This window comes from Crinia signifera, chromosome 1, assembly GCF_055691185.1.
Source record: "Crinia signifera chromosome 1, ASM5569118v1, whole genome shotgun sequence".
Classification (NCBI taxonomy): Eukaryota; Metazoa; Chordata; class Amphibia; order Anura; family Myobatrachidae; genus Crinia; species Crinia signifera.
In genome coordinates, this window is record NC_139217.1 from 383,645,019 (window position 1) to 383,671,683 (window position 26,665).

Below are 26,665 nucleotides of genomic sequence, written 5' to 3' on the forward strand. Positions count from 1 at the left end.
CCTACAGTCGGGATCCCGACAGTAATTTACCTGATGTCGGGATCCCGACTGTCAAAGCGCCGACAGCCGGGTGCCCGACGGGCACTCGCTATTTTCCCTCATGGGGGTCCACGACCCCCATAGAGGGAGAATAGAATAGGTGGCTCGCATAGCGAGCCACTGTGCCCGTAGCGTGACGAGCGCTTTTTTGCGCTCGCCATGCTTTCTGAGTACAGGCAGTCGGGATCCCGACTGTCGGAGTACCATACCACACCCGAACTCACAAGGCGGTGGCAAGCTGAAATGCAGGAAAAGTCACACTCTGAAACAGGAAATATCGCAGCATGCCCATTACTTTGGTTGGGTTTAGCTGACCATAATAAGTGTGATAAAAAGATCAAATGACAGGAGATCAGGGGTCAGTAGACAATGGAATACCGTCCACAATCTGCGATAGCGCAGTTGGTCCAATATTGGAGGCTTGTGGCCCAGAACCACAACAGTGGCTGCTAATGAACCTGTCTAAACTGCAGTTGGAAGACGGCTACCATTGGTCTATATCGCATGACTGGCCAAAATGGATCATGCTCATCCATTTGCCACTTCAGATATATCAGTATAACCTATGATTTCCCCAGCCCTGGGATTGCTCAATGCAGCTGTAGGTTTCCCAGGTCTCATAGCATAGGAAAGCCTGCTAGACTGTGAAACAAGTAAGGGAAAGCTGGAGTAGAAGAACCAATTAGATGCTGCAATCCTGGAGGCAGTGCCTGCTACAAATGTAATGATTAATTTGTGGCCACACCATGAACCAAGAGGAAGTTACTGATCTGTCTATTTTAGTTTGGTTAAAGTACTTTGATAGCTTATCATCTATATAAATGCCCAAGGCAGCCAAGAGGAATGCCGGGCCCTGGTAAAATCGGGGGTGTGGCCTAATAATGGGAGGCGTGGCCACCTCCCGCGATTAGGTCAGTGAAACTACATCTCTTTCTCTCTCTCTCTTACAGAGGCAACTAGCCTTCAAAGCTTTTGCTTCAAGCGGGCTTACTAGTTATTAATATGTTTACATATTAGTATTAAAAAAATCAGTTAAAATATGTGATTTTGGGATTTTTGAATAATTATGGATGGTTAGGTTGAACTAATCACTGAATATATAATGTATCTATATAGCAGCCTAAATATCAAGGAAAATGAGCCAAGGACTGGACTACTTGCTCTGCATTTGCTGGCTCAGAAGGCTTCTTGTGAGGAGACCGACACACAAGTAAGGAACAGGTTAATCACACATCTGAAATACCACCTTCACCGCGAAAAGGAAAATATAGGTAACTATTCAGCTTGCGGGCCCATGTTATTTGTGGCATAGATAATACAGACCAATTTTGCTGTCAGAGATATTATAAACATATAAACATATTACCACATTTAATGATCAATGGTAACCTTATACAAAGCAATATAGTTTTATGCTAAGAAATAGAACACTGTTGTCTTATTCAGTGGGGACTGATTCACACCACAAAATTCCCTTGTAGGCCTAACCCTGATCATTCTCGTATAGAATGCAGAGTAATTAGGGGTTGGATGGTGATGACTTCATGTGGGAAATTACTAAACGTTGGTTTGGCAATATTGGCACGATGACTGTGTTTTTCCTGTGGCATTTCTTCACACTGATTTGCTATGCTCACAACAACTGCAATCCTTCCCAGAATCCACACTGGGGAAAAAATCTTCCTTCTCCGTTTTCCTAATGAAAGGTTAGCAATGGAAGATTTACTAAGTAGCAGTCTTGAACCCACAACAAAGTTGGGCAGAAATGTACCATACCCCAAGAGGCTTTTGGAAAATGACTGTGCAGATATTTTACTAGGCTAGGCAGTGGATAAATCCGAATGTGTGTGTGTGTTGGGGGTGGGGGGGTGGTTTGTTTGAGCATATGGCTCCCATTTTAAATTGAAGGGCACTAGGTGCACCAGCTACAGTTTGGTGCACTATAGCAAGGGGAAAAAATGAGATGAGTTCCCCTCACATTGTGCCAACCATACTAGGCCACTCAGCACTCGGCTTGTATCTCTAAGTAAGTATGGAGCCTGCAAAATTAAATATACAGCCCCCTAGGGACAGCCACCCCTGTGCTAATAGAACTTTGGCTGTTCCATACACCTCTTGCAGGGTTAATAATTATTGTTAACAATTTTTTTTATATATTTTCCATTATTAGGGTACTATTGGTTCCCATTATAAATGGTTGTCAGGCATTGGTGCTTTTAGAGAGGAGAAGGCCCATGTACAGCATCCATATGGACCCCTCCTCTCTAGCACTGTCGATTCTGGATATAAGGGGACCCTACCTCTGTCCCAGTGTCTACTGCACGTGTGCTGGTCTCCTGGAAAATGGCGTAGTGGCCATTTTGTTAGTGATTTTCTTACTGTACCCGCGTAAAGTGCCAGGAAAATGTCTGCTGCCCCGTTTTCCTGGTGATTTCTACTGCACTGCTGGAGAAAATTTACTAAAGCGTCTAAAAGTGGTGCTATTGCCCAAAGTAACCAATTAGATTATATCTATCGTTTTGTAGAATGCAGTAGAGAACTGACAGCTAGAACCTTAGTGGTTGCTATGGGCAACATCTCCACTTTTCACTTTTAGAAGCTTTAGTGAATTTACCCCTAAGTTGTCTGTTATTTGCATGACTATTGTGTCTTCAGATACAGCAGCAATGCAAATATGTCCTAATGCCACAGGAGGTGTTTGAGGACAAAAGATGCCCACCGCACGAATTGCAGATTTGAGATCTGAGTCTGATGACCCAGCAACAAGTCAAGCCTATATCCTAATCTGTACATCGCTGTTGGTTCTTCTGCATATCTGTCAGAAGACGTTAGGTAGAATCAGCTTTTAGAAACCGATGGTTATTGATGGCATTTTACAAAACATTAAATATGATGCTTAGTAAATTCTGTATTTTGGACAACAGGCAATGTGCAACGGTTTATAAATGTTAGGTTACCTGCCACTTAGTACATGTATATTTTTATTCTGTGTAAATATAAGGTACCGGTTACTGTTCTGAAAAGGATTGCACTATAATATAGACGTTACTACCCAAGGTCTCCCAATAGGTTACATTGTAGAACCATTACAGAAAGGACCAATGAGCACCAATAGCTATCATGTTGCCACCACCGATCTAGGGCCAGATGTATCAAGCTTCAAAACAACCAGCCAATCAGCTCCTAACTGCCATGGTACAGGCTGGGTTTGAAAAATGACAGGTAGAAGCTGTTTGGCTGGATGTTTATCACTCTCCACTTTGTCACTTTTGAAGCTTGATACATCTGGCCCCTAATGAGAGTAAAATCTTTGAAAAATAAACATATTATTTACAAATGATGAATGATTTTTTTTTTTTTTTTCGTTTTTATTTATAAATTTTCTTCATATTCATTAATCAAAACAAACAAATTCACACTCTTATATATCTACATACAGTATTCACATAAAATATCATTATAGGAGCAAAAGAATATTACATGGAGGTATACCCTCCAAAAATGCTTACATTTTCTATTAGGTATAGCAAGCCAACCATCAAATAGAGTACCTAGATTAATATTTAAGGCCAGCTCCCTCCATCTTCTGGAGCATCAAGCCCTCTTGTCCCAAATAGGGGGGGAAAAAAACAGGAAAAGGGGAAAGAAGGAAGAGAAGAGAGGAAGAAAAAGGAGAAAAAAAAAGGGGGGGGGGAGAAGAGGCCGAGTACAGGTGTAAGATATTAACCTAAGAGTCACCCCTGTATTATAAAAAGGATACAAATGATGAATGATTATTAATAAAGATGTTAGCTTAGTCATGTGCATTGAACCAGCTGCCTGGACACAGTAGTGGACTATTAACCAGTGAATCCGGATGGACCTTTGTACTACTATGACAGACCGTGTCATTTATACAGGTTCTGTCCATGACTATTGTTTCACTGGAACTGAAAATGATGTATTTTATGTAGCATACAACATTTTTAACAACACACATTATCATACCTCCCAACTTTTGACCTGAAGCGAGCACCCGAAAGGGGGGCGGGGCGTATGCAAATGAGGGTGCGGCATATGCTAATGAACCGCTGCCTCCTTTTCATACGAGAATAGACGCTGTGCTCATGCGCACAGCGTCTATTCTACTAGATTGGGGGGTCTCCCAACTGCCACCCCCTGCAGCGGGACAATGCCTGCCGCGGGTGGGACAGCGGGACAGGACCCGAAAATCGGGACTGTCCCTCTAAAATCGTGACAGTTGGGAGGTATGCATTATACATTATACACATTATTGTACAATGTGCACGGGTTTAGGGAAATGTTTTCCATTAGTTGTATCAAACCATCTAATGCTGACAAGTGGATAAGTTGGCCATAGCAACCAATCTGAAACTGATTCCCCAATCTTTAGAAGCCCCCTACATATAACAGAACAGTAAAGCCACTTTTGTTATGCTTTCCATTTATAATTGCTGTGTGTTATCTATAAGGCCAGCAGCACCATATGGGGTTAAGCATGTTTTATAGCATCAGTACACTAGAACACAGGTTTTCAGAGTTGGTCCTCGTGACCCTACGCAGTGCATGTTGTGCAGGTCTCCTCACAGAACCAAGTGAAATAATTAGCTCCTCCTGTGGATCTTTTAAAATGTGTCTGTCAGTAATGAGTGCACCTGTTAGGTGACCAGGAAAACGTGAACTGTGTGGGGTCCTGAGGACCGAGTTTGAGAACCACTGCAATAGAAAAGGGTTACCATTGTATATTTACATATACATAGGTATGACATGATTATAACATCACAGACTGGGTTGGACATATAACAGAGATATTACACATGGTAGGGCAGGCCTGGCCAACCTGTGGCTCTCCAGATGTTATCAAACTACAAATCCCATCATGCCTTGCCACAGTTTTGCTATAAGGGAGTGTTAAAACTGTGGCAAGGCATGCTGGGATTTGTAGTTTCACAACATCTGGAGAGCCACAGGTTGGCCTGTCCTGTACTAGGGTGTCAATTAAGCATAAAATCACTTTAAAAAAATGTCCAGTTTTCATAGACGCTATAGTTTGGTCTACACAATTATTTCTTGTCATTTAATATGCAAGCTTTTTTTTTACTAAAACTACTGGAAAATTGTAGCGTTACATCTGTAAGTAGTAGAGAAATCCCAAATATTGTTTAGCTTTTCATTTTCCATTTCCACAGCTCTACATAAGAAACCATTATCCAACTACTATCAGTACAGCCTGGGCATTCTGGCTATGTGTGTCAGTGACAAGACAATGGATAGACACGTGATACACAAGCTCATCCTTGCATCAGAGCACAATCAGTTGGGCCACGGAGAACACATCTCTATAGGTAGGAGAGAATTTAATGGATTCAAATATGCTATTTCCAATTAATCACAATGTCTGTGAACACTAGGTGGACACAAGGCATGAACGCTTGTTCATTTTGCTGAAAAATATTATGATGAGATGGAAAGAGAATAAAGTGGTCAGGATTGATCAGCAAAAATGTTGATTGATAATAGCTGAAGTAATAATTGAGTGTGATCCCTGCAAAGTACAAGGTATGCTTATGTGTAAGTGCAGCTAATACCCCTTTCACACCGCACTTGTTAAACGGTATATTGCCTTTTTTTCCCATTTCAAAACATTTAAGGCTGCAGTGGGAAAGTGCCAGAGTTGATTTACCAGTTAAAGATAACCGGTATTTCAAAACGTTTAAAAAGCAGAGTCCTACACGTTTCAGAGCCGTTTTTTTTATGCCGTGAGAATGGCTCTGAAACGGTATTTAGTAAAAACAACAGATTTCAGACCTGTGATAGGCTGTACCCTGCGTTCTGCCTTGAAATGTGTTCAGGGGATTAAACGGGTTGACTGATGTGAATGGTATTTAAAACAGTAATTTACTGCAATGTGAAGGCTCAGATCCGTTTTAAATACCGTTTAAAACTACGGGTTTTTGAAAGTTTTGGCAGTGTAAAAGCGGTATAAGCCTTCAAATGTAACAACAGCCAATGCTGTAGGACAGGGGTCCTCAAACTATTTTGCTATGGGACCCCATCAGACAATAGAAATAAATGACAGGACCCCAGCACATTACTGCAGAAGGTCATCACATCACATTTGTAGTCAGCAGACAGCACATACATGGCAGCATTGTGGTGGCGCAAAGTGATGTGAGGAGTCTAACATAACAGACAACTCAACAGATCTATAAGACTCCTTGTATCACTGACTGAGATTAGAAAAGTCATGAGCCTGATGGTCAGCAACATGGAGTCGTGACCCCATGCTGAGAAGGTCGGGACCCACTTTGGGGTCAGGACCCACAGTTTGAGAACCCCTGCTGTAGGAGAATGCTAATCTATTTGACATATTTTTAAATCATAATACTTAGGACTGAATCTAGAGGTTTGGCGTATCATTGGGTCTGGATGACCCAGGCAAAGGGAAGGACACCCCCAGCCACCTCCTTCCCCCCATAATTTATGTCATATTTCTTCTATTACTGGATTCACCGCCCATGAAAACTTACCTTTAAAATTTAAAATATAGAACTAGATGTTGCTGGGCAGAAAAGCAATATGTGAAATGAGGCCTCATTGAAAGTAAAGAAGCCTACAAACGGGGAGATTTGCTGAGCGTTCTGAGTGATGCTAGATCGCTAAGAACGCACTGCACGATCGCTCAGCACACAGCGACGTATCAGCGCTGTGTGCTGAGTGATCTGTCAGGGCTAGTGTTCTCCAATAAGAGCAATGTAGGGGCATTTTCTTAGCGCTCTAGTTAAATCACTTAGAAAATGCCCTGAAATAGCCTCGTGTGTAAGCCCCATAAGAAAGCTGCTAAAGTGAGACTCGTTTTTTTGGCTGTGACCCTTCCAATCTTGTTCCAGTTGTCCTAATTGAAACCTGAATAATATAGAGAAGAGAGACCGTGCAAGAAATAACAGCAAATTTAATAAAAATTAATACTAAAAACACAAGAAAACATACAGGTAGACAGATATATAAAACAATTATCCTACAATAAACTGTAGAACCGCAATGGATTTAACTGACAGGCAAATTAGAGGATAAATTAAGTATTACTATAGTACCATCCCTCAAGAGGGAGAGTCCAGAGAGATGCTTTTTTCTAAATTTAGCAGAGATAATCCAAACGTGACATCACTGTGAATGTATATAGGAACAGATGAAGTTTAAACTGATGGAATACAATTTCAGTTCAATGGATGAAGATGAATAACGATATGAATGTAGATGAACACAGTTCCATTAATAATTAGCAAGCAGATGAGTTCCTGGTGGCGAGCTATGATGGCAACCAGTGCCGATAGCTCGCCGTCAGTGTATTCAACTCCCTCCCCTTCACTGGCTGGTTCCCTTCGGCAAGGTGGAAATGGTGAGTGTGGCCAGTCAGCTCTGTTCGCTGTCACAGCTCGCAAAAAGGCATTGAATACTGCCCATACGGTATGCACAGTACGCATATTTTTCTTGGGTGTCAGATTTTTTTTGTGGGAGGGGAGGTTGGGGAAAAAAACAACTTATTTTTTGCTATTGCAGATACAGAGGCGATGGCCGGTTTAGCATTCCTGTGTTTGAAGAAGCGCAGCAGTTATCCTCGTGAACTCATTGAGGAAATGAAGCGGGAGATTAAAAATATTAAAGAAAAGATTTTGGCATCTCAAAGGTCTGAGGGGCAGCTGGGTAATATCTACAGCACCCCACTTGCTGTGCAGGTGAGTCTCCTGATATAACAGAAAAAGACCAACAATTAGCCCAGGGGCTAAAATAGAAGCGCTGGTGATATGTATCCAAGATCCCTTGTTGCTATACACCTTTGCAGCCCCTTGTTAGAGGATGTGTACCTCAAGCAGAACAAGGAACGGTAAAGCTCATGTAGTTTGCACTAACAAGAGCTTTCAAGGGGCGCAGTTGTGTTAGCACAATAATAAACAAACAATTCCAATAAAAATGATAATTTTTTATTTTAAAAAGAAATAACAATATCCAAAACTGAAGTGCACTTCATTGATAAAACAGGACAATACAAGACATACAACATATAGACAAACAAAGGCTATTTTAATAGCTGGGTGAATCCGGCATGAGGCTTAAACTCATCAGGCATTCATTATTAAACAGGCATCTGCAGCATATATATAGTTACCAGTCCCGAAATGTGTTCAAGATAGCTGCTGTTTGGGAACTCTGGGCTCCTTTGATGGACAGTCCAACCTCTAATTCAATGGAGGGGCTCCCCTGATGTATAAGGGGAGGGAGACGGTTCCTCAGATTTTAGCAATAGCCGTTTTCTCTGCTTAATAGCTTTTCCGGCAATCTCCACAGCAGTCTCTGGGTGCAGGTATTTATGCAGGTGCAGGTATTTCTGGCACAGCAACAAAACGCGTTTCTCCGCCTAGATCAACATCAGCGGCTTCCTCATGCTGCAGATGCCTGTTTAATAATGAATGCCTGATTAGTTTAAGCCTCATGCCGGATTCACCCAGCTATTAAAATAGCCTTTGTTTGTCTATATGTTGTATGTCTTGTATTGTCCTGTTTTATCAATGAAGTGCACTTCACTTTTGGATATTGTTATTTCTTTTTAAAATAAAAAATAATAATTTTTATTGGAATTGTTTGTTTATTATTGTGCTAACACAACTGCGCCCCTTGAAAGCTCTTGTTAGTGCAAACTACATGAACTTTACCCTTCCTTGTCCTGATATAACAGTTTGGATCATGGAGGTGAAGTAAATAATTATTTAAACTACTCTGACAGATTGTTCACCCCCTTGTCTCTCTAACAAATTCTTTAGTCAATATATGCATCATTACCTGGCATCTGTATGTACAAGACAGTGTCTGAGATATTAGCATATATTCGTAATTTAGCTGCACATGCATCTGCATGGGTCTGTGAATCACCCCCAGTGATAGCTATGGGCTTGCTCTGGATGGTATGAAACATGGCTTCCATGACTACTACTCACAGCCTAAAGCCATACATTTACTACATGCTGCATCACAAAGCTTGGGACTTGTCTGTAAAAAGAAGCTACGCGCTCTATTGATCTTGCGTAGAAGCTTCTCATATTCATTTGGTTTTAGGAACTTATGAAAGCCCTTTATCCAAACAAAATTGTCTCTTCCGCAGTTTCTCTCACAATTGGTTGGCAAAAAAACGAGAGATTCCTGTTCTAAGGCAATGTCTGCCCTTGTGGATGCGATGAAACAAGGAAAGTTCTCTAACCCGGGGATGATGTCCCAGTTAATACCTGTTTTGCACCAAAAATCTTACATGGATGTGGCTAATGTACGATGTGGAAAAATTGAAAGTAAGTCATTAGCTGATGCTTGATACATTGTCCTGACATAATGGTGATGTTCTGAGTACTGTACAATCAACAGTTTGTTTATTATTTGTCAATACTGGAGAGGTATTTGCCATACCTGCTGCAGCCACATTAGGCAACTAGCCCAAAATATAATGGGCGGAATGTAATGCCGCCCGAGTTCAGCGGCATTGCGGGATGTCGGCCAAAGTCTGACATTTTTTTAAAGGGGAATTAACTTACAAGGCATGGTTTTGTGGCTGGGATTCTACTTCTCTGTCCTTGTGCATATTCCATTCCAGAGTGACAACCTGTTGTTACAATTGCTATGAATGTCTGAGCCTTTCAGTTATCAGTCCATATGTTTATTGGGATTTTATCTATGGGCTGCAGGACTGCAGCTGCCCCAGTAAAATCCACCACCTCTGCTCAGTGTCCATGAGACAGATGCTGTCAGTTATTTTCTATGACTGGCAATGACTTCCAATTGGAAGAAGTCCTCCCTGTAAGTCACAGACACTATATTCAGTCCCACTGGGAGGTGTTTCCTCTCTCTGGGACTGCCAGATCAGGCTGCCATAAGGAGACAGTATGCTTCCAGTAGGAAGCCACTCTCTGCCTTTTATGCAGCCCTAGACAGTTTATATGGGCTGTAACTGATACAGGCCTTAGAAGCCAGTATTTTGTGCATGCACGCCCCACCAATGCTGGCTTTCTCCTCTCCGGGCAAGGTAGCTCTCCTCCTAAAAGTAAGTAGGAGCCTCCACTGTCCAAATCTGTTCTTTGAGCAAGAACTACCTAAAAACCCTTGCTTCACCTTCAGTTATACCCAAGGGTCCTGATATGGATCAACAGAATTCTGAAACCGTGTCTCTATCTATCTGGTTTTAAATGCATCCTTTACATCTTTTAGCACACTGCAAGTAAAACCCGAGCTAGCTAGTCTGTAAATTTGGTGATGATACTGCTACTCCTTTAAATTAACTATGCACCTCTCCTCTCTTTAGATGATCCATTGGTAATCCCCACTTCACCCTCCCCACCCATTGCTGACATTGGTGAAGAGCTGATCCAGGTTCGACTGGTGGTAGAAGGTCAGAAGTTCAATAAACTCTTTGAGGTCCATTCACAGTCCTCACTTCTTGACATACTGAAAGTTGTACGGAAACAGAATTCAGATTTCTCGTAAGTTCATAGATATAATGAACAATTTTTTTTTGTAAATTTCAGTGAAACAACCCTTCAAAGAAGCTTCGCGTGAAGTAATGTGTGCCTGGCATCCCATGAAATATGCATATGCAAACAATGGTCTGCAGAACTGCATCTGTAATATAACATATGAGACCCCCTCAATACTGACAAAGTATTTATCCCTGAAACACCTGCACTTAGCCTAACCCTATCCCTTACTGTTGGCACCTAACTCCCCCCCCCCCCCCCTTCAAGGCTTGACCATAACCCTTCCCACTCAGTGCCTATCCCCTTCCTTCTTAGTGCCTAACCCTAAGTCACCCTACCCACAGCCTAACCTTACCTTACGCAGTGCGTACATCTAAACACCTATGATGTGCGTGGTTGCTTAAATTCCAGTCCATCGCTGCCACATGATAATGTAATTAAGGATTGTAAATTAATCAGCTTAATTAATTCTTTGGACTATGTTGCATTCAATATAATAGCCCATTTATCATTTAATATTTGAGGCTAAATCCGTTAGCCGTAAATATTAAGTAGCCTCCAAATGTATCTGGAGGGACCCCAGCAAGAATCTCCTATCCCTGCTGCGATCCCTCCTGCTCTGCTGGCAGCTGCATCACCCATAGGTTTGCATGGAGGATGCGATGCTGAACAGTTTATCAATATCAGGCAGCATCGCATCGGCTCCCTGGACTACCGCCATTCTGAGATGGAGGTAGCCCATTGTAGCCTTTTGGCTACAGACTGCACTGCCAGTGTCGCAGTGCAGTCAGTGGGGTTGGCGGGGGGTCAGCGCTAACAGTGCATGCGCAGACCTCTGACACCAGGCTGAGTGCATCGCATGGGACGTGCTACTTTTGGAGCTCTGTCCCTGCTAGCGCAGGGAGACACATCCCAATTATAGGATTGCATATTACAAAGGGATCCCGGGTGGTAATGTTCCACCCAGATCGCTTTGTTTACGCGATCCTAATTAAATGAACCCCTAAGTATTGATAACTACCTCCTTTGTAGCACAGTTCTTTCTTCTTATATATTAAACTTGATAGGGAAAACAAAACAAAGATCTGTCTGTACAATAAACCACAGGACAAGCTAAATGGGCTGTTCTATCTGTTTACTATATTGCATTATAGAATGATTTCTCCCATTCTGCTGACTACAGTTAGTAGATGTTACAATGCATATTCCCTCCCACAGATTTGAAACAAAAGACTCCCTGCATGGACCTTTCCTGACGACAATCAATGATGTCAAGGGCTATTGGCAGCTTCTCAGGGATCCAGATGTTTCCTTGTTAGAAGGTGAGTTAATCGTTGCATCGGCAATGCTCTGGGTTTGCCAGCTGTTGCTGCAGACTGGCTCCATTAGCTTAGCTCACATCTAGACTGGCTCTAGATCCAATGTGAATTTAAATCTCCAGACTTAAATTTTACAGTTACATTACCATTCAAAAGTTTGGGGTCATGCAGACAATTTCGTGTTTTACATGAAAACTGACTTTTATTTATCAAATGAGTTGCATAATGAATAGAACATATATTCAAGACATTTTTATTTGAAATAATAATTTTGTCCTTTGAACTTTCATCAAAGAATGCTCCTTTTGCAGCAATGACAGCACTGCAGACCTTTGGCATTCTAGCTGTTTATTTGTTAAGGTAATCTGAAGAAATTTCACCGCACGCTTCCTGAAGCACCTCCCACAAGTTGGATTGGCTTGATGGGCATTTCTTGCGTGCACTGGCCACTCCATTACAGACAGCATACCAGCTGCCTACTTCTTCCTTAAATAGTTCTTGCATAATTTGGAGGTGTGCTTTGGGTCATTGTCTTGTTGGAGTAGGAAATTGGCTCCAATCAAGTGCTGTCCACAGTGTATGGCATGGTAAAATGGAGTGATAGTCTTCCTTATTCAAAATCCCTTTTACCTTGTACAAATCTCCCATTTTACCAGCACCAAAGCAGTCCCAAACCATCACATTACCACTTGACAGATGGTGTCAGGCACTCTTCCAGCATATTTTCACTTCTTCTGCATCTCAAATGTTCTTCTGTGTGATCCAAACACCTCAAACTTCGATTTGTCTGTCCTTCACATTTTATCCAATCTTCCTCTGTCCAATGTCTGTGTTATTTTGCCCACATTAATCATTTCCTCTTATTGGCCAGTCTCAGATATGGATTTTTCCCTTGCCACCGCCTATAAGGCCAGCATCCCAGGGTCACCTGGTCACTGGAGATGTTGGCACTAGCTTGGGCCTCCCGCTTCTCTTTTTACTCTGATTAGAGCCTTTTTGTGCTGTTTTATGAAGGCGGTGGTACACACCATTGTAGGAAATGTTCAGTTACTTGACAATTTCTTGCATGAAATAGCCTTCATTTTGAAGAACAAAAATGGACTCCCGAGTTTCACATGAAAGTTCTCTTTCTGGAGATTTTGAGAGTATAATCGAGCCCACAAATGTGATGCCCCAGATACTCAACTAACGAGCACACCCATTTTCAGCTGCGCTAACATAATTGCACAAGGGTTTTCATGGGTTTTCTAATCATTCTAGTCTTCTAACGTGATTAGCAAACACAGTCTACCCTTAGAACACTGGAGTGATGGTTACTGGAAATGGGCCTCTATACACCTATGTAGACATTCCTTTCAAAACCAGACATTTGCACCTAGTATAGTCATTTACCACATTAACAATGTATAGAGTGTATTTCTAAATCATTTAATGTTATTTTCATTAAAAAAAAACAGTGCTTTTCTTTAAAATATAAGGACATTTCTAAGTGACTCCAAACTTTTGAAAGGTAGTGTACATTGTTTGACATATTTCAACTATTTGCAGGGCCGTAACTAGGTGTGTGCCAGTAATGCCTAGCCCACAGCGCATTTGCACTGTGGCAACACCTGCCATCCACCTATTGGTTGGCGCATTCTGCATGTGGTGCCGTCAGTTCCTACACTGCTGAGTGGCTTAGACCAGGGCAACGGGCATATCAAATGTAGCGCTGGCCCGCTAACCTATCACAGCTTGCGGTCTGGCCTCTGCAGTTACAGATTGACTGCTAAACCACAAGCTCCGATTGGCTCATGAGCCAGCACCATATTTCAAATGTCCATTGGCCCTGGTGTGAGCCACTCTGCAGCTTAGAAGCAGCTGCTGTCCTCTCTGCTGCAGCAGCAACGGCGGAAGGCTAAACTGACTAAACGGTGAGCACTATGTAAGGAGTACTAATGTGGGCACTGTGTAAGGGGCACTACTGGGGCACTGTATTAGGACATTAATGGCACTGTGTAAGGGGCATTAATGTGGGCACTGTGTAAGAAGCACTGTGTAAGGGGCACTGTATAAGGGGCACTAATGGCATTGTGTAAGGGGTACTAATGTGGGCACTGTGTAAGGGGCAGTGTGTAAGGGTACATTCCTGGGGTCACTCTAAGTGGTACTACTGGGGACACTATGTAAGGGGCACTATTGGTGGCATTAATTGTAATGGGCACTACTGGGGGCATTATGTGTAATTGGCACTACTGGGAATTACAGTGTGTGACATAATATGTAATGGGCATTAGGGTATGGGGCATATTGTGTAACTGGCATTACAGCGTGTGGCATAATGTGTAATAAGCATCACGGAGTGCATGATCCTGGTGCAGTGTGTCTAAGGGACTCTACCTGGCACGGCATGTCTAAGGAGCTCTACCTGTTGAAATGTGTACAAGTAACACTACTAATGTTAATAACAGACACTACTGTGTGGTGTCATGTGAATTGGTACTATTATGTGACCACACCCCTTCCTCATGAAGCCACAGCCTAAATTTGAACGGTCCCTATCTTGAGTATGGGCGAGGCAACAATTTCATTCCTGGCACAGGGCACCAAAATGTCTATTTACAGCACTGACTATTTGTATAATACACCTTGAGTCTCCCATAGCCAAAAAATCCAATATCCCAGAAATTCCAAAATACCAAAATGCTTAAGCAAGACTGAGCTAGTGACAGATTTACTTTCTGATGGTTCAATGTGCACAAACCTTTTTTCATGCACAAAATTATAAAAAAATTGTATAAAATTACGTGCAGTGTATGGTATCCTATTACCTTGGGTAATTTGCCGCACAAAAAATGGGCTAGGCCAATGATCAATTTGGGCTGTCCAATCCCATTTGTTTTGTGTGTCAAATTGCCCTATATCACATGAAAATGCATTGGATCCCCAAAAAGCAGCGGAACTATGCATTTTCACACATGCGATCGGGTAGAAATAGTCACTTAGAATACTTCCGGTGAAAGCATTTCTGATATGGGAGATTCAGACTGCACTGATACTTTGTGCTGTTTATGTATAACAAGAACACTCAAGCAACAAGTAGAGACATAATAGGAGAAAAGAGCAAGCAGAGAACACCAAAGGTCCATACACAGGTTTAAAGCCAGTCAAGCACATTGTAATCTGTAGTGGAGTATGTTGGGCAGTAGGTTCCCTATTCACACTGAAGCATCAGAACTCAAATGTTCAGCGCAATATCTGCACTAATGTAATCTAGAATAAGGCTGACATGGATGAATCAAACTCAAATTGTACTATATAATAGTTTATTACACAAACGTAATCATAAAATCAATACATTTCAGTGTGCACACATAAATAAATCACAAATACGTAAAAAAAATAACTAGAGGTGGATCTAAAAATATTCAAAACGGAGGGGTAGATGGATGAAGCAGTGATAACGGATGAGAAGTGACAAAGTGCCTGGTACTTTATTACCGGCCAATCCGCTCCTGACTGTTAAGTTACAGGCAGTGTTTCAAAAGGGACAGTCAGGAGCTGATTGGCCGGTGATAAAGTACCAGGAACTTATCACTTCTCCTCCCTTATTACTGCTTCATACATCTACCCCTTAGTATCAATGCATCATATATTTATCATGTCCGTATATGGACACTTCCCCTTTAAGTCTGTATTCTCGGGTTACTAGGACCATATAAGCGCTCTGTCCAGATCAATACTGTAAAACAGTCGTCCGCACTCCTATGGAGTATACATTTCTGTTTGGGCCGGCTGGGGGGGGTGTTATCTCTCCCGGTATTGAGCTCCTCACTTGTTAGGCTGTTGGAGCTGGCTGTGCTGTAAGTGGAAACAATAATGAAACAGCAGCTGCTGCAGCTGTGAGTATCCTGGTCTCCCTTATAAGTGGCAAATGGTGGGTCGCATTTAAGATCCTGAAAAGGTGTCCTAGGGGCTAATTCCAATAACTGTTCCAATGCAATAGAACTCTGACCGGTTTCGCTCCCTCACAGACCTTTATCAAAGCTATATTCTGGAGTGAGTTGTCAGAACTCAGAATGCAATTTTGGGTAGCACTACCAAACATGACCAATAGATGGCAGAGGCTGCTTCTTTACTTTTGTTATGCTTTCTATTTCTACTTTTTATTTTTTTACTATCACATATCTCTTGTGCTACATCATTAGTATTTTTTATATTTGATTTTATAGTACGTGTATTTGTTTCTCAGGTATTGCAGATTACAAGCCCAAGAATGGTGAAACAATCATCCTGCGACCTTCATCGTTATGATCTAACATAACCTCCATCAGCCAAGACCACTAGAATGTTTTATTACCGTGCTGTTAGAGGGCCGGTCATTCCGCCCGTCTCTAGAGTACTAACCTACTTCTGTAATACGCATTTCATCATTTTAGGAAATTGCCTTAAATCTTTATTGTTAATTATAGATTACCACTAGAATGATGATAGCAATGCAAATGAAATGAAGGTATGATCTAATCAGCTGCTTCCCGAAGCCACAAAGCTTAGCGTTCTGCAGAGCGGATAGAATAGTTTATGCAGAATTAGAAGCCTAGCTCATATGAAATCTGTGCAGATTCAGAATCTGCTCACGTGGATTCAAAAACATTTTAAGAAATAATGAAATTAGCAAGCCCTTCAGGCTCCTCGTCATAAAGTCATACATTTCTAAAGTGGATGCATCAAGGCCCCTGGAAGGAAAGGAGGATTTCATGAGTTGTAGGCTGGAGTAGTCTATGTCCTCTGATCTGCGATAACAGAAATTGATAAATTAACAAAATATATTTTAGTATTTCACTGACAGCTGGTTATTATTATTGCACTTCTATCTGATGTACTTCAGTGAGCAGAGTTGTTCTGTACAGCTGTGGTTCTCCTTTTGTGACACTCCGTAACTATAGAAACAAACCTCCCAACTTTTCAAATTCTGGCGTAGGGACTGCATGTGTTCGCTCCCGGGAAAAGGTATGCCCTCCCAAACGGGGACATGCTGCAATCCATACACCCCCCTCCATTTTTTCTGTCACTGTGGGGACATGCACAACACTTTTATTGGCAAGCTGCTCAATCAGAGGTAATGTCATTCAGGTGCCAACAGGGAGGGGTAAATCTGGTTAGGAGAAAAAAAACAGTTTGTATCCCAATTGCACACTGAATGAGAAATATACATATAATAATCAGATAATACAGAGATCTTGGTTGCATATATCTGCAGATATAGGGCTAAGCCCCCAGGCCGTACGTCAAGGCATCTCTGTCACTGGGGGTCCCTAACACTGGTTATGGGTCTGGGGTGTGGGCCCCCAATATGCCGACACAGGCTGACTACTCCAGGGCAGCACACAAATGAAAATTAGTAGGTGTTAAATAAGAAGCACATAAGTGCTATGTAAGGAGGTGAAGGTGTGGTTAAAATAATACATACAATGTGATAGGGAAAAACATAAATGTTAATAAAGTGTTAGGGTGTGCTAACCTGGAGCAGGCCAGCCATACCAACAAAGAGGGAATCACACTCCCAAACCCATCCCATGCACAATAACAAATTTTTGGGCCTAATAGCCCAGTGTAAGGCCACATGATAATGGCTTACAACATCTGAGAGCCAGCTTACCAGGAGCTACCCCTGGCTTCTCCAATGGCACTCAGGTGTCAGCAATCCCTCCTAATGCTGACCCATCTATGCCTCTCTCAACTGCACAACACTTTTATTGGCAAGCTGCTTAATCAGAGGTAATGTCATTCAGGTGCCAACAGGGAGGGGTAAATCTGGTTAGGAAAAAAAACAGTTTGTATCCCAATTGCACACTGAATGAGAAATATACATATAATAATCAGATAATGCAGAGATCTTGGTTGCATATATCTGCAGATATAGGGCTAAGCCCCCAGGCCGTACGTCAAGGCATCTCTGTCACTGGGGGTCCCTAACGCTGGGTATGGGTCTGGGGTGTGGGCCCCCAATATGCCGGCACAGGCTGACTACTCCAGGGCAGCACACAAATGAAAATTAGTAGGTGTTAAATAAGAAGCACATAAGTGCTATGTAAGGAGGTGAAGGTGTGGGGACATGGCAAGTACTTTGTGAGCTTCTGTCCATGTGCCCTGTTCCCCTGAATAGTCGCTGTGTTCATGTGCACGGCGCCTATTCACTGCTCTGATGGGCAGACCAGCGAATGACAGGGACTCCCAACTGCTCCACCTGAGCGGGACAGTGCTGCCTGCAGGTGGGAGACTGGACAGTCACAAAAAAAGTGACTGTCCTGTGAAGAAGGAAACTGTTGGGAGGTATGTAGTAATGTGATGAAGGATAGAAATACAAAACAACTGGAAGGCCCAATTTGAGAACTGTTGTTCTACCCCAGACTTGTAGAGCACAAAACTGATAATGGCTGCACCATAACTTAGTGTTATTTATACTGTTATAATTCATATTAACAATATTTCCAAACTGATTTTGAATAAACTTTGCCATCTTGTAGAAAAGACTATTATCATTATATGTGTTACTATGATTATTTTCATTACATTTGTGTCTGTGCATGATATATAGAGTAGCTACTAGAAGAATATACACTTGGAGTAGGATGGAAATAACCATCCTACCATCTTATATAGGAGTTCTCAAGTTCTCATAATGCTACAGATTGTAGCATTATTCTCTCTTGCAATTATTCGTGCAAGGCGAGACCCAAACAGATTTTTAAAGTGGCCAAACTGCTGTTGTCATATATACTGTAACTTCATGACAGATGACACCATAAACAGTATTCATGTATATCCTACCAATTTACCCTGCGAGTAACAAGCTGAGATAAGCAAAGAGTAACCGTTCGATTATTCAAGTTGACTGCTTTACGTGGCTAAACCCCACCCCAATGAGTGCGACAAGCGCAATTTAATGCAACAATTGAATATCGCCCCGCGATCTCCCATCACTCTAGATGGGAGATCAGGGGGTAATAACAACTGAATAACCCCCTTTATGCTCTATGAATTATAATACTGTACATTTTAGGTATACCGTAGCTCAAGACTAGGGGTCTGATTTGGTGTGAATGGTTTTTTGCTCTTGATCTTTATAATGATGCTGTTTAGTAATGCCCTGACATTGTGGTGTATTTATTTTGAAATCAAATTAAAAACACAATAATTTTGCACATGTGGACTTTAATCAACTTGACTCCCATAGTCCCTGTACTACTATTACAAAGCAATTCAATTAATACTTTCCTAGTGCATACTGCTGCAAGGAGAAGTTTACAAAAATGTAATTAAAAAAACATTAACCATTCAAAATTAACAATACAAACAAATTCTGAAAAGTAATAGAAACAAAAGAAGGAACGTACTTGCTGAGCCTTGAAGAGAGATAAAGTAGATAGAGATAATTTTGCAGCCCATCAGACGCCACCCGTATTGCCCCCCCCCCCCCCCCCCCTGCACGCCTGCAAATGGTTAATTTACATAATCATCCATTCTCAGGTGGGGTGAAATCATTCAATGGATGACGACCATCAAATGGTTTCTCCAGCGCTTGCAGTCCAGAGACACCTATATGGTGATGTCAGCTGCCCACCTCCCCCACCCACATCATGGCCTCATTAGCATGAGAACACCCAGCGTTCTCATTAGAACGCCCATGAAACGCTAGGCGTTCCCATATGGTAATGGGGTTGCCCGGCACCCCCCCCCACCTGCTGTGTAGGGTGCGAGAATTTTCACCCTGGGTGCACGCACCCTGCATCTGCACATGCGCAGACACACACCATCGGTCCTCCGTGCAAACGCACGGAGGCTTGAATCAATCAAAATAATGTCCAAAGTATCAGCCTATCAGCATTTAACTGCCATGTTACAGGTGGATTTGAAAAATGAGAGCAGCTGATTGGCTGGTACATTTTCTCTCAACTTTATCTCTCTTCAAGGCTTAGTAAGCAGACCCCTTAAATCAGTATACCATTGCAAGTAATTTATAGAGGAAGCATTTCAAACAAATTGAATAAAAACACCTCTAAGTGTAGCATTTGATGCAGCTCTTTGTAAGAACAATGATTGGGTGCCCATTTAATATAAAGAAATTGCAGCTAATTATCTGCAAATATTAAGTATCCCTGCATGTATCATGGACATAGGCGTGCGCAGCACATTTTATTAGTGGTGCATTGTCAAAGGGGTGTGTCTAGCACCACCTATTGGGCATGTCTAACCGCCCATTGGGTGTGACTAGCACCACCTTACCATCATCTATTGGCACACGCTACTATATAAAACGTCTCTCAGTCACTCCATAATCTCCTGCCTATTTCAGTTTTAATCTTCTAATCACTCTGCATAACAGTACAAGCAAATAAAGTCAGGAATGTAGTGATATAACAATGGTCTAGTACAAGTAACAATGCAAAAAATACATAATTAATTGATGGGCGCTTCTTTCAGTGGAATACAGTCTTTGGTAAAAGGTATTGCTTGTATTACTAGCAGCAAGGAAGTGTTTTTAAGGGTGTGCACAGCATTAGGGTGTGCCTGTGCACCCCTAACACTTAATGTGAGCACGCCTATGATGATGGAGGGACTGCAACAGGAATCTCCAATACTGCTAAGATCCCTCCTGCTCCACCACTAGCCAAATCCCCCATAGGTTATAATGTCCCTGGGCTACCGCCATTCTGAGATGGCATTAACCCTGGGACTATGGGCTACAGACTGCACTGCCTGTGGGGCAGTGTGGTCAGCTGGGTGTCAGTGCTAACCGTGAATGCGGAGACCCCACACCTGGCAAAGCAGATCACAAGCACGGGTTCCTTTTGGAGCCCCTGTCCCTGTGTCTGCAGGGATATATATTGCCCCGACAGGATCGCATATTGCAATGCAATCCTGGTTGGTAGATCCTGCCCAGATCGCATTGTATATGCTATCCAATAGTAAATGAGCCCCTAAGGAATAAGACTATGTCATCACAGTGTAAATTTGTTTGTGCATTAACAATGAACTCTTAAGGCCTCAGGATAAATGCATATTTTCTTAGTTCTATCTTCATATTTGTTAATAGATGATTGCTAGTTTATGAAGGTTGTTGGTTTTCTTTAGGTGGTTTTGCCTGAAAAAAAAAATCACATTATTAGTACAAAGTACAAAGACAATACAGATCCAGAAACATGGCGCCCACTATTTGTCTATTTGTCGAGGCTTTAGTAAATTTGTTGATAGTTTTGGATCCTTCTTCACAATTTAATAAATGGCTGTAGTCTGACCCTTTTTTTTGCGAGTACAGTCCCAATTGTTACTATCCAGCAATAACAACATTTGGCCAGAGTTATAAGAACATTGCACTCGTGCACGACTCCACAGCTTAAAAAATGCCATGACCCTGTCTTTTGCTTACCCACATTGTAGCATGGGCAGAAACAAGAAGGCGAGTGGTGACAAGATATGGCTACACCTACGTCTACACCAGGGGTGTCCAAACTTTTTGCGACGAGGGCCAGATTTGGTGAAGTGTAAATGTGTGGGGGCCGACCATTTAGCCCCCACACATTTCCCCACTTTGCACCCATTCACTCTGCCCCCAGCCTGCCCCCTTATCTTAATGTCCATCAGTGCCTCCATTCATTGTATGTCCCCAAGCCTTACCCTCCTTCACTGTATGACCCCCATTTACTATGTACCCCACTCTGCCCCCATTCACTGTATGTCCCCAGCCTGCCCCTGCTCCCCCTTCTCTGAATGGCCATCACTGCCTCCATTCACTGTATGTCCCCCAGCCCGACCCTCCTTCAAAGTATGTCCCCCACTCTGCCCCCTCCCTTCTCTGTATGTTTCCCAGCCCATTGTGTGAGCCAGAGGAAGGAGAGGCAAAGCAGGAACTGCAAGGACAGGAGATGCTTGGGCTCCCGCTGCTGCCCTCCTCTGCTCTGCATGTTACGGGAGCAAGCTTCCCCCTTCCTGCCCCCTCCCTAAACACTGTTGTCACTATGATTGTGGAGTAGGGTGATATACAATTGCAGCAGCAGGGGTAGGACGCCAAACACATCTGACTGTGGCTGCCGGCACCTCCTCAGTGCAGTAGACAGCAAGGTAAAGGTGCGCTTACCGGGGCCCCACCTTTAGTGTCCTGTGCTTCCCACATCTGATGCTCTGCCCGCTTCCAGCTGGAGGCTGTGGGCCGCTTGAAATGACAGCACGGGCTGCATTTGGCCCCCGGGCCTGACTTTGGGCATGCCTGGTCTACACCATCCAAAACAGATATGAGGCATTTTCTCAAACCTACAGAAACCATGCTTCATAATGAAGACTCTAACTCACAAGGTCCATCCTCCCAAGAACCGTCTCCTTCGCACCGCACTCCAGTCGCCTACCATACCCAAATCCACAAAGGAGGAGATCTCTCGCAAGTTTTAAAACTCTTACGATCTATGCCTACCCACCAAGAATTTGATTCTCTGGACCGTAGCTTACAGGACACCATACGCTCTGAGCTGGCCAAGATCAGAGCCGACATTTCTCAGGCGACAGGCTGTCCAAATGTGAAGATCAACAAGACACTGTGACACAGGCATATAATGATCTCCGTGAAGCGGTGGCGCAACAGATGGACATGATCAATGCCCTCTCACAAAGAGATGGGAGATGTAATAATCTAAGAATTAGAGGGGTCTCAGAAGACATACCTGGGAACAGTCTGATAGACTACCTCACTAGGATTTTCAATGAAATTCTAGGAAAAAACCCTAATTCTTCAATCACCTTCGATAGAGCTCATAGAGCCCTTCGCCTGCGTAGCTCCTCGACTGATCAACCCAGAGATATTATTTGCCGTCTTCATTACTTCACTCAAAAGAAGATATTCTTTGCAAAACCCACGCTCAAGACCTTATTGAAATCGATGGGCAAAAAATCCAAATCTTTCAAGATCTTTCCTGGTCCACCCTGCAGCAAAGACGAGCACTCAGACCTCTTACTGCCGAATTACGCCGTCTAGAACTAAGATACAGATGGGGCTTTCCTTTCAGCCTTCAAGTGATGCACAAGGGTAAACTACTTATCCTTAAAGACCCTTCAGATCTTCAGACCTTCTGCAACGCCTTGGGGTTTGAACCCCCAGCTCCCTGATTGGCCAAAACACCCAGTAAGTCTGCCTTCACCTCTGCGCTGTTGAGCATTCCAGGAAAAGCCCTAATCGTCGGCGTCCTATAGTGAGCAGCAAAGTCACATGACCCCCTCCAAGAATCCTTTGGTTTCCTACTGTTTACTATGAACTGTCTCTATATATAATTATGCTGTTTCTACATAACTCATAAGACCTGACAGGGACAATACTATAACCTATACAGTCCCAGGACTAAACACTGCACGACTTCATTTAAGAAGACCTGCCTTTGTCCCTCAACAGGTCACTTGACCCATCAAACTGTTAGCCGCTTCGTGAGTATATCTTAAATATACACACAACCTCTCCTCACTTACTAAACGTTTCTTTTTACAGGAGTGTTCCTTCATATACTCTGTTACTGTTTCATAATGTGTTACTATACAAGTAGAATAGTAGAAAAGAGTTCTGTAAGCTGTGAGGCCACCCACAAACTAACAGATTCCGGTGCTAAAAATAAGAATGGCTAAATAATATTAATAGAATTACTGAGAATGAATAAATCTACTGTACTTGTTTCCTAGCACGGGTCCCATCGCAAACCTTAACTTAAGGTATGCGATGGGACCCGACGGACCCGATTTTCTGGCTTTTTTTTGAGGTTTCCCGACAAATGTAAAATCGGATCCATCACATGCCATTATAATGGCATGCGGTGCGACCGACCCGATTTTACATTGTAAGCATTGTATGTAATGTTAAATTCCCATGTAAAATCTGGTCCATTGTATGCCATTATAATGGCATACAATGCGACCAATGCGATGGACCCGATTTTTACATAGGAACCAATGTTAAATGGTCCCCCATACCCGCGAGGGGACACGCGTCCCCTCGCCCCTGCCAGCCATCAGAAGGGGATGCGTGTGTGCGTCCCCTTGCAACGCAGCTCCGCCCGGGTCCTCACCGCCTCCCCCCCTAACCCTGCCCGTCTCCCTGAAGCGGAGATGGGCAGGGTACCCGTCCCCCGCCGACAGGAAACTGGGACACACGTGTGGGGGTAGTCTGGCAAACCGCTAGCAATCGTGGGTGCGTGCCCACGGTGAACACTCTGTTCATCGTGGCTGCACGCACCCTGCATCTGTACATGCGCAGAAATGCATGCACGGGGGAGCAAAGGGACCTGAATAATGTCCTGTGTATGTTGACTACATGTGTTGACCTACACACTGTTGAACCATCAACCAGATATCGTTTCCTTGAAACAGTACTCAAATCTAGATCCCACAGCTACGTTCTGTAGTACACATTCCCTGCCACCTACCTCTTCATATTTACATTCCCAGTAGAAATTGGCTTTACTGTCCAAATACAGGAGAATCAGATCACACAAAAGTGTTGCCTGCAACAAAACAGCAACAATGATACTATTATGTTATCCACAATCACTGAATGTGTGTGTAACCAGAAAAAAAGACATTGACTTTTTCTGTTGACAATATATAAAATGAATGTTGGAGTAATCATTTAAGTTATTACAGTGCAAAATTTGTACAAAAAAAAAAAAACACCACAAGGGCTACCTTATTATTTTATATAAATGTACAGAAATTCCAATCACCTCCAGGGAACCATTATACAGGCACTTACCTACTCACCTAAAAAGTCCAGTTGACTTTTCAGGACTCCGGAGAGAGAAGGACCATCTTCTGAATGCTGTTATTTAGGAGGGTTTGTTTATAACCTCAGAAAAGTTCTGCCACATTCCCCATACAGTATGTCAGTGGTTACCAAACTGTGTGCCTAGGCACCCTGGGGTGCCTCTGGACACTTACAGGGGTGCCTTGGGTTGGTGGACCAGGATTAATTCATATTAGTTATGTGCAATGAAACAGTGCAAAAGCAGTGCTAGTGGCTGCCAATTATAACATATGTGGACAAACAGAAGTAAATCCTGCCCCTCACCACATAACTGTGACATAAAACACAATGTACATAATATTATATTTTTTTTCAGAATTTCTCAATAAGAAACATTTGGCCTAGGGGTGCCTTGAAAACATTTTGATGCTCTAGGGTGCCGTGATTCAAAAAAGTTTGGGAACCCCTGCCATATGTTTCAGATAGGCAGTATCATCTATAGATGGCACTACCTACAGAAGCCAACAGGATCCTTTTTACTCAGAGATAACTGAAGGCCGTACATTAGCAATAGGACTTCCGGGTCAAAAATCTGGAAGTCCTCATGAAAGAAATCTCTTCTCAGAAGAGATATCGGTACTTGTGTATTATCTGGGTGCCAGATTTTTTCATCGGGTCGGAAAAATCGCATCGCATCGTATGCAACCAAATCGCATGCGATGCGATGGACCCGATTTTTCCATAGGAATCACTGTTAAATGGTCCCAAATGGCCCCCCAAAATGCCCCCCAGGCCCCCCCCCCATTCTTTGTATGACCCCACCATCAACGCCAACCTGAAGCGTGGCGAGGGGCTGCGGTGCGTGTCCTCCGACCTTTTCGTACCCCCACTATCCACGTCGGCGAGGAGTTGATTCTATACAGTGTGGCGAGCCACCGAGCCCGAAGCGTGGCGAGCGGACGCGCATTACTTCACAGGTATTACGCGTCCGCTCGCCACGCTTCGGGCTCGGTGGCTTGCTGCGCTCGCCACACTATATAAAATCAACTCCACGCTGACGTGGATAGTGGGGGTATGAAAAGGTCGGAGGACGCGTACCGCCGCCCCTCGCGGGCTCGCTGCGCTCGCCACGCTTCAGGATGGCGTTGATGGTGGGGTGGCGTTAACAATGAGGGGGCATACAAACAATGGGGGGGCCTAGGGGGCATTTCACATTCACCCTAATGGTCTCAGGGATCATTTGGGACCATTTAACATTGGTTCCTATGGGAAATCGCATCGCATGCGATTTTGGCTAAAATCGCGTCGCATCGCATCTGATTGTATGCCTTAAGTTAAGGCATACAATCAAAAAATTGGGCACCCAGATATTACACAAGTACCGAGATATCCTTTAAAACAATTGAAGAAATAATCTGCTATATCAATTACTCTATGGTTATTTCACTTATTTTGGTGTTTTAACTCTTTCATGCATGAATTATGATACATTAAACATTTTTTTATCATTTTATTAGTCTATCGGACTGGCATATATGACTTTTACATGAATAAGATATCTGGTTTTTCCCATATGCCAGGATAAGCCTTACACACAGTATGGATGTTTGTATTGTATGACGTCCACTCAAGTGAACATATTATGATCTGTGAAACATAAATTGAGTGCTTGATACACCATATTATGACCTTTTTTTTACCTGCATTGTTATCTTTGAGTAAAAATATTTTTAAAGAACTTCCCAAAGCGATCTGTCCTGGTGAAATTTTACAACCATTTCATTTTATCTTTGGTTTGAAGGAATTAAAAGCTGCCACTAGGTGGGATACCTTCTAGGTTCAGGGGCAGTTCAAAGAAGAGGTCAACAGCACTAGTGATGTCCAAAGAGTTTCTATAGGAGATAATGGGGGAAATTTACTATGATCGAATCGGTACGACTGCACGTATTCATACCCATTAAATTTAAAATACGGCTGGTAAATTAGCAACAGCTAACTTACTATCAGTCAAATTCGGTGATTTGCCGTATTTATATATG

At 42.9% G+C, this 26,665-nt stretch overlaps 2 protein-coding genes across 3 annotated transcripts in view; one reads left to right on the forward strand and one right to left on the reverse strand.

Annotated features, from left to right (window-relative positions):
- TCN2 (transcobalamin 2) overlaps window positions 1–19,056 on the forward strand; it is a 35,421-nt gene extending 16,365 nt beyond the window's left edge. For both annotated transcript variants that reach the window (XM_083151491.1, XM_083151492.1), the window contains 7 exons: window positions 1,156–1,310; window positions 5,229–5,384; window positions 7,600–7,775; window positions 9,197–9,377; window positions 10,382–10,559; window positions 11,772–11,875; window positions 16,104–19,056. In XM_083151491.1, coding sequence (XP_083007617.1) covers window positions 1,156–1,310; window positions 5,229–5,384; window positions 7,600–7,775; window positions 9,197–9,377; window positions 10,382–10,559; window positions 11,772–11,875; window positions 16,104–16,165 — 1,012 coding nt within the window. In that variant the 3' untranslated portion in view covers window positions 16,166–19,056. The remainder of the gene's footprint in view (window positions 1–1,155; window positions 1,311–5,228; window positions 5,385–7,599; window positions 7,776–9,196; window positions 9,378–10,381; window positions 10,560–11,771; window positions 11,876–16,103) is intronic.
- A 280-nt stretch (window positions 19,057–19,336) lies between these two features.
- The window catches only part of P2RX6 (purinergic receptor P2X 6), a 36,043-nt gene continuing 28,714 nt past the window's right edge, over window positions 19,337–26,665 (reverse strand). The window contains exons 11-12 of the mRNA XM_083151497.1: window positions 24,310–24,387; window positions 19,337–20,996 (exon numbers count right to left, since the gene is read on the reverse strand). Of these exons, the coding sequence (XP_083007623.1) occupies window positions 20,961–20,996; window positions 24,310–24,387 (114 nt within the window). The 3' untranslated portion in view covers window positions 19,337–20,960. The remainder of the gene's footprint in view (window positions 20,997–24,309; window positions 24,388–26,665) is intronic.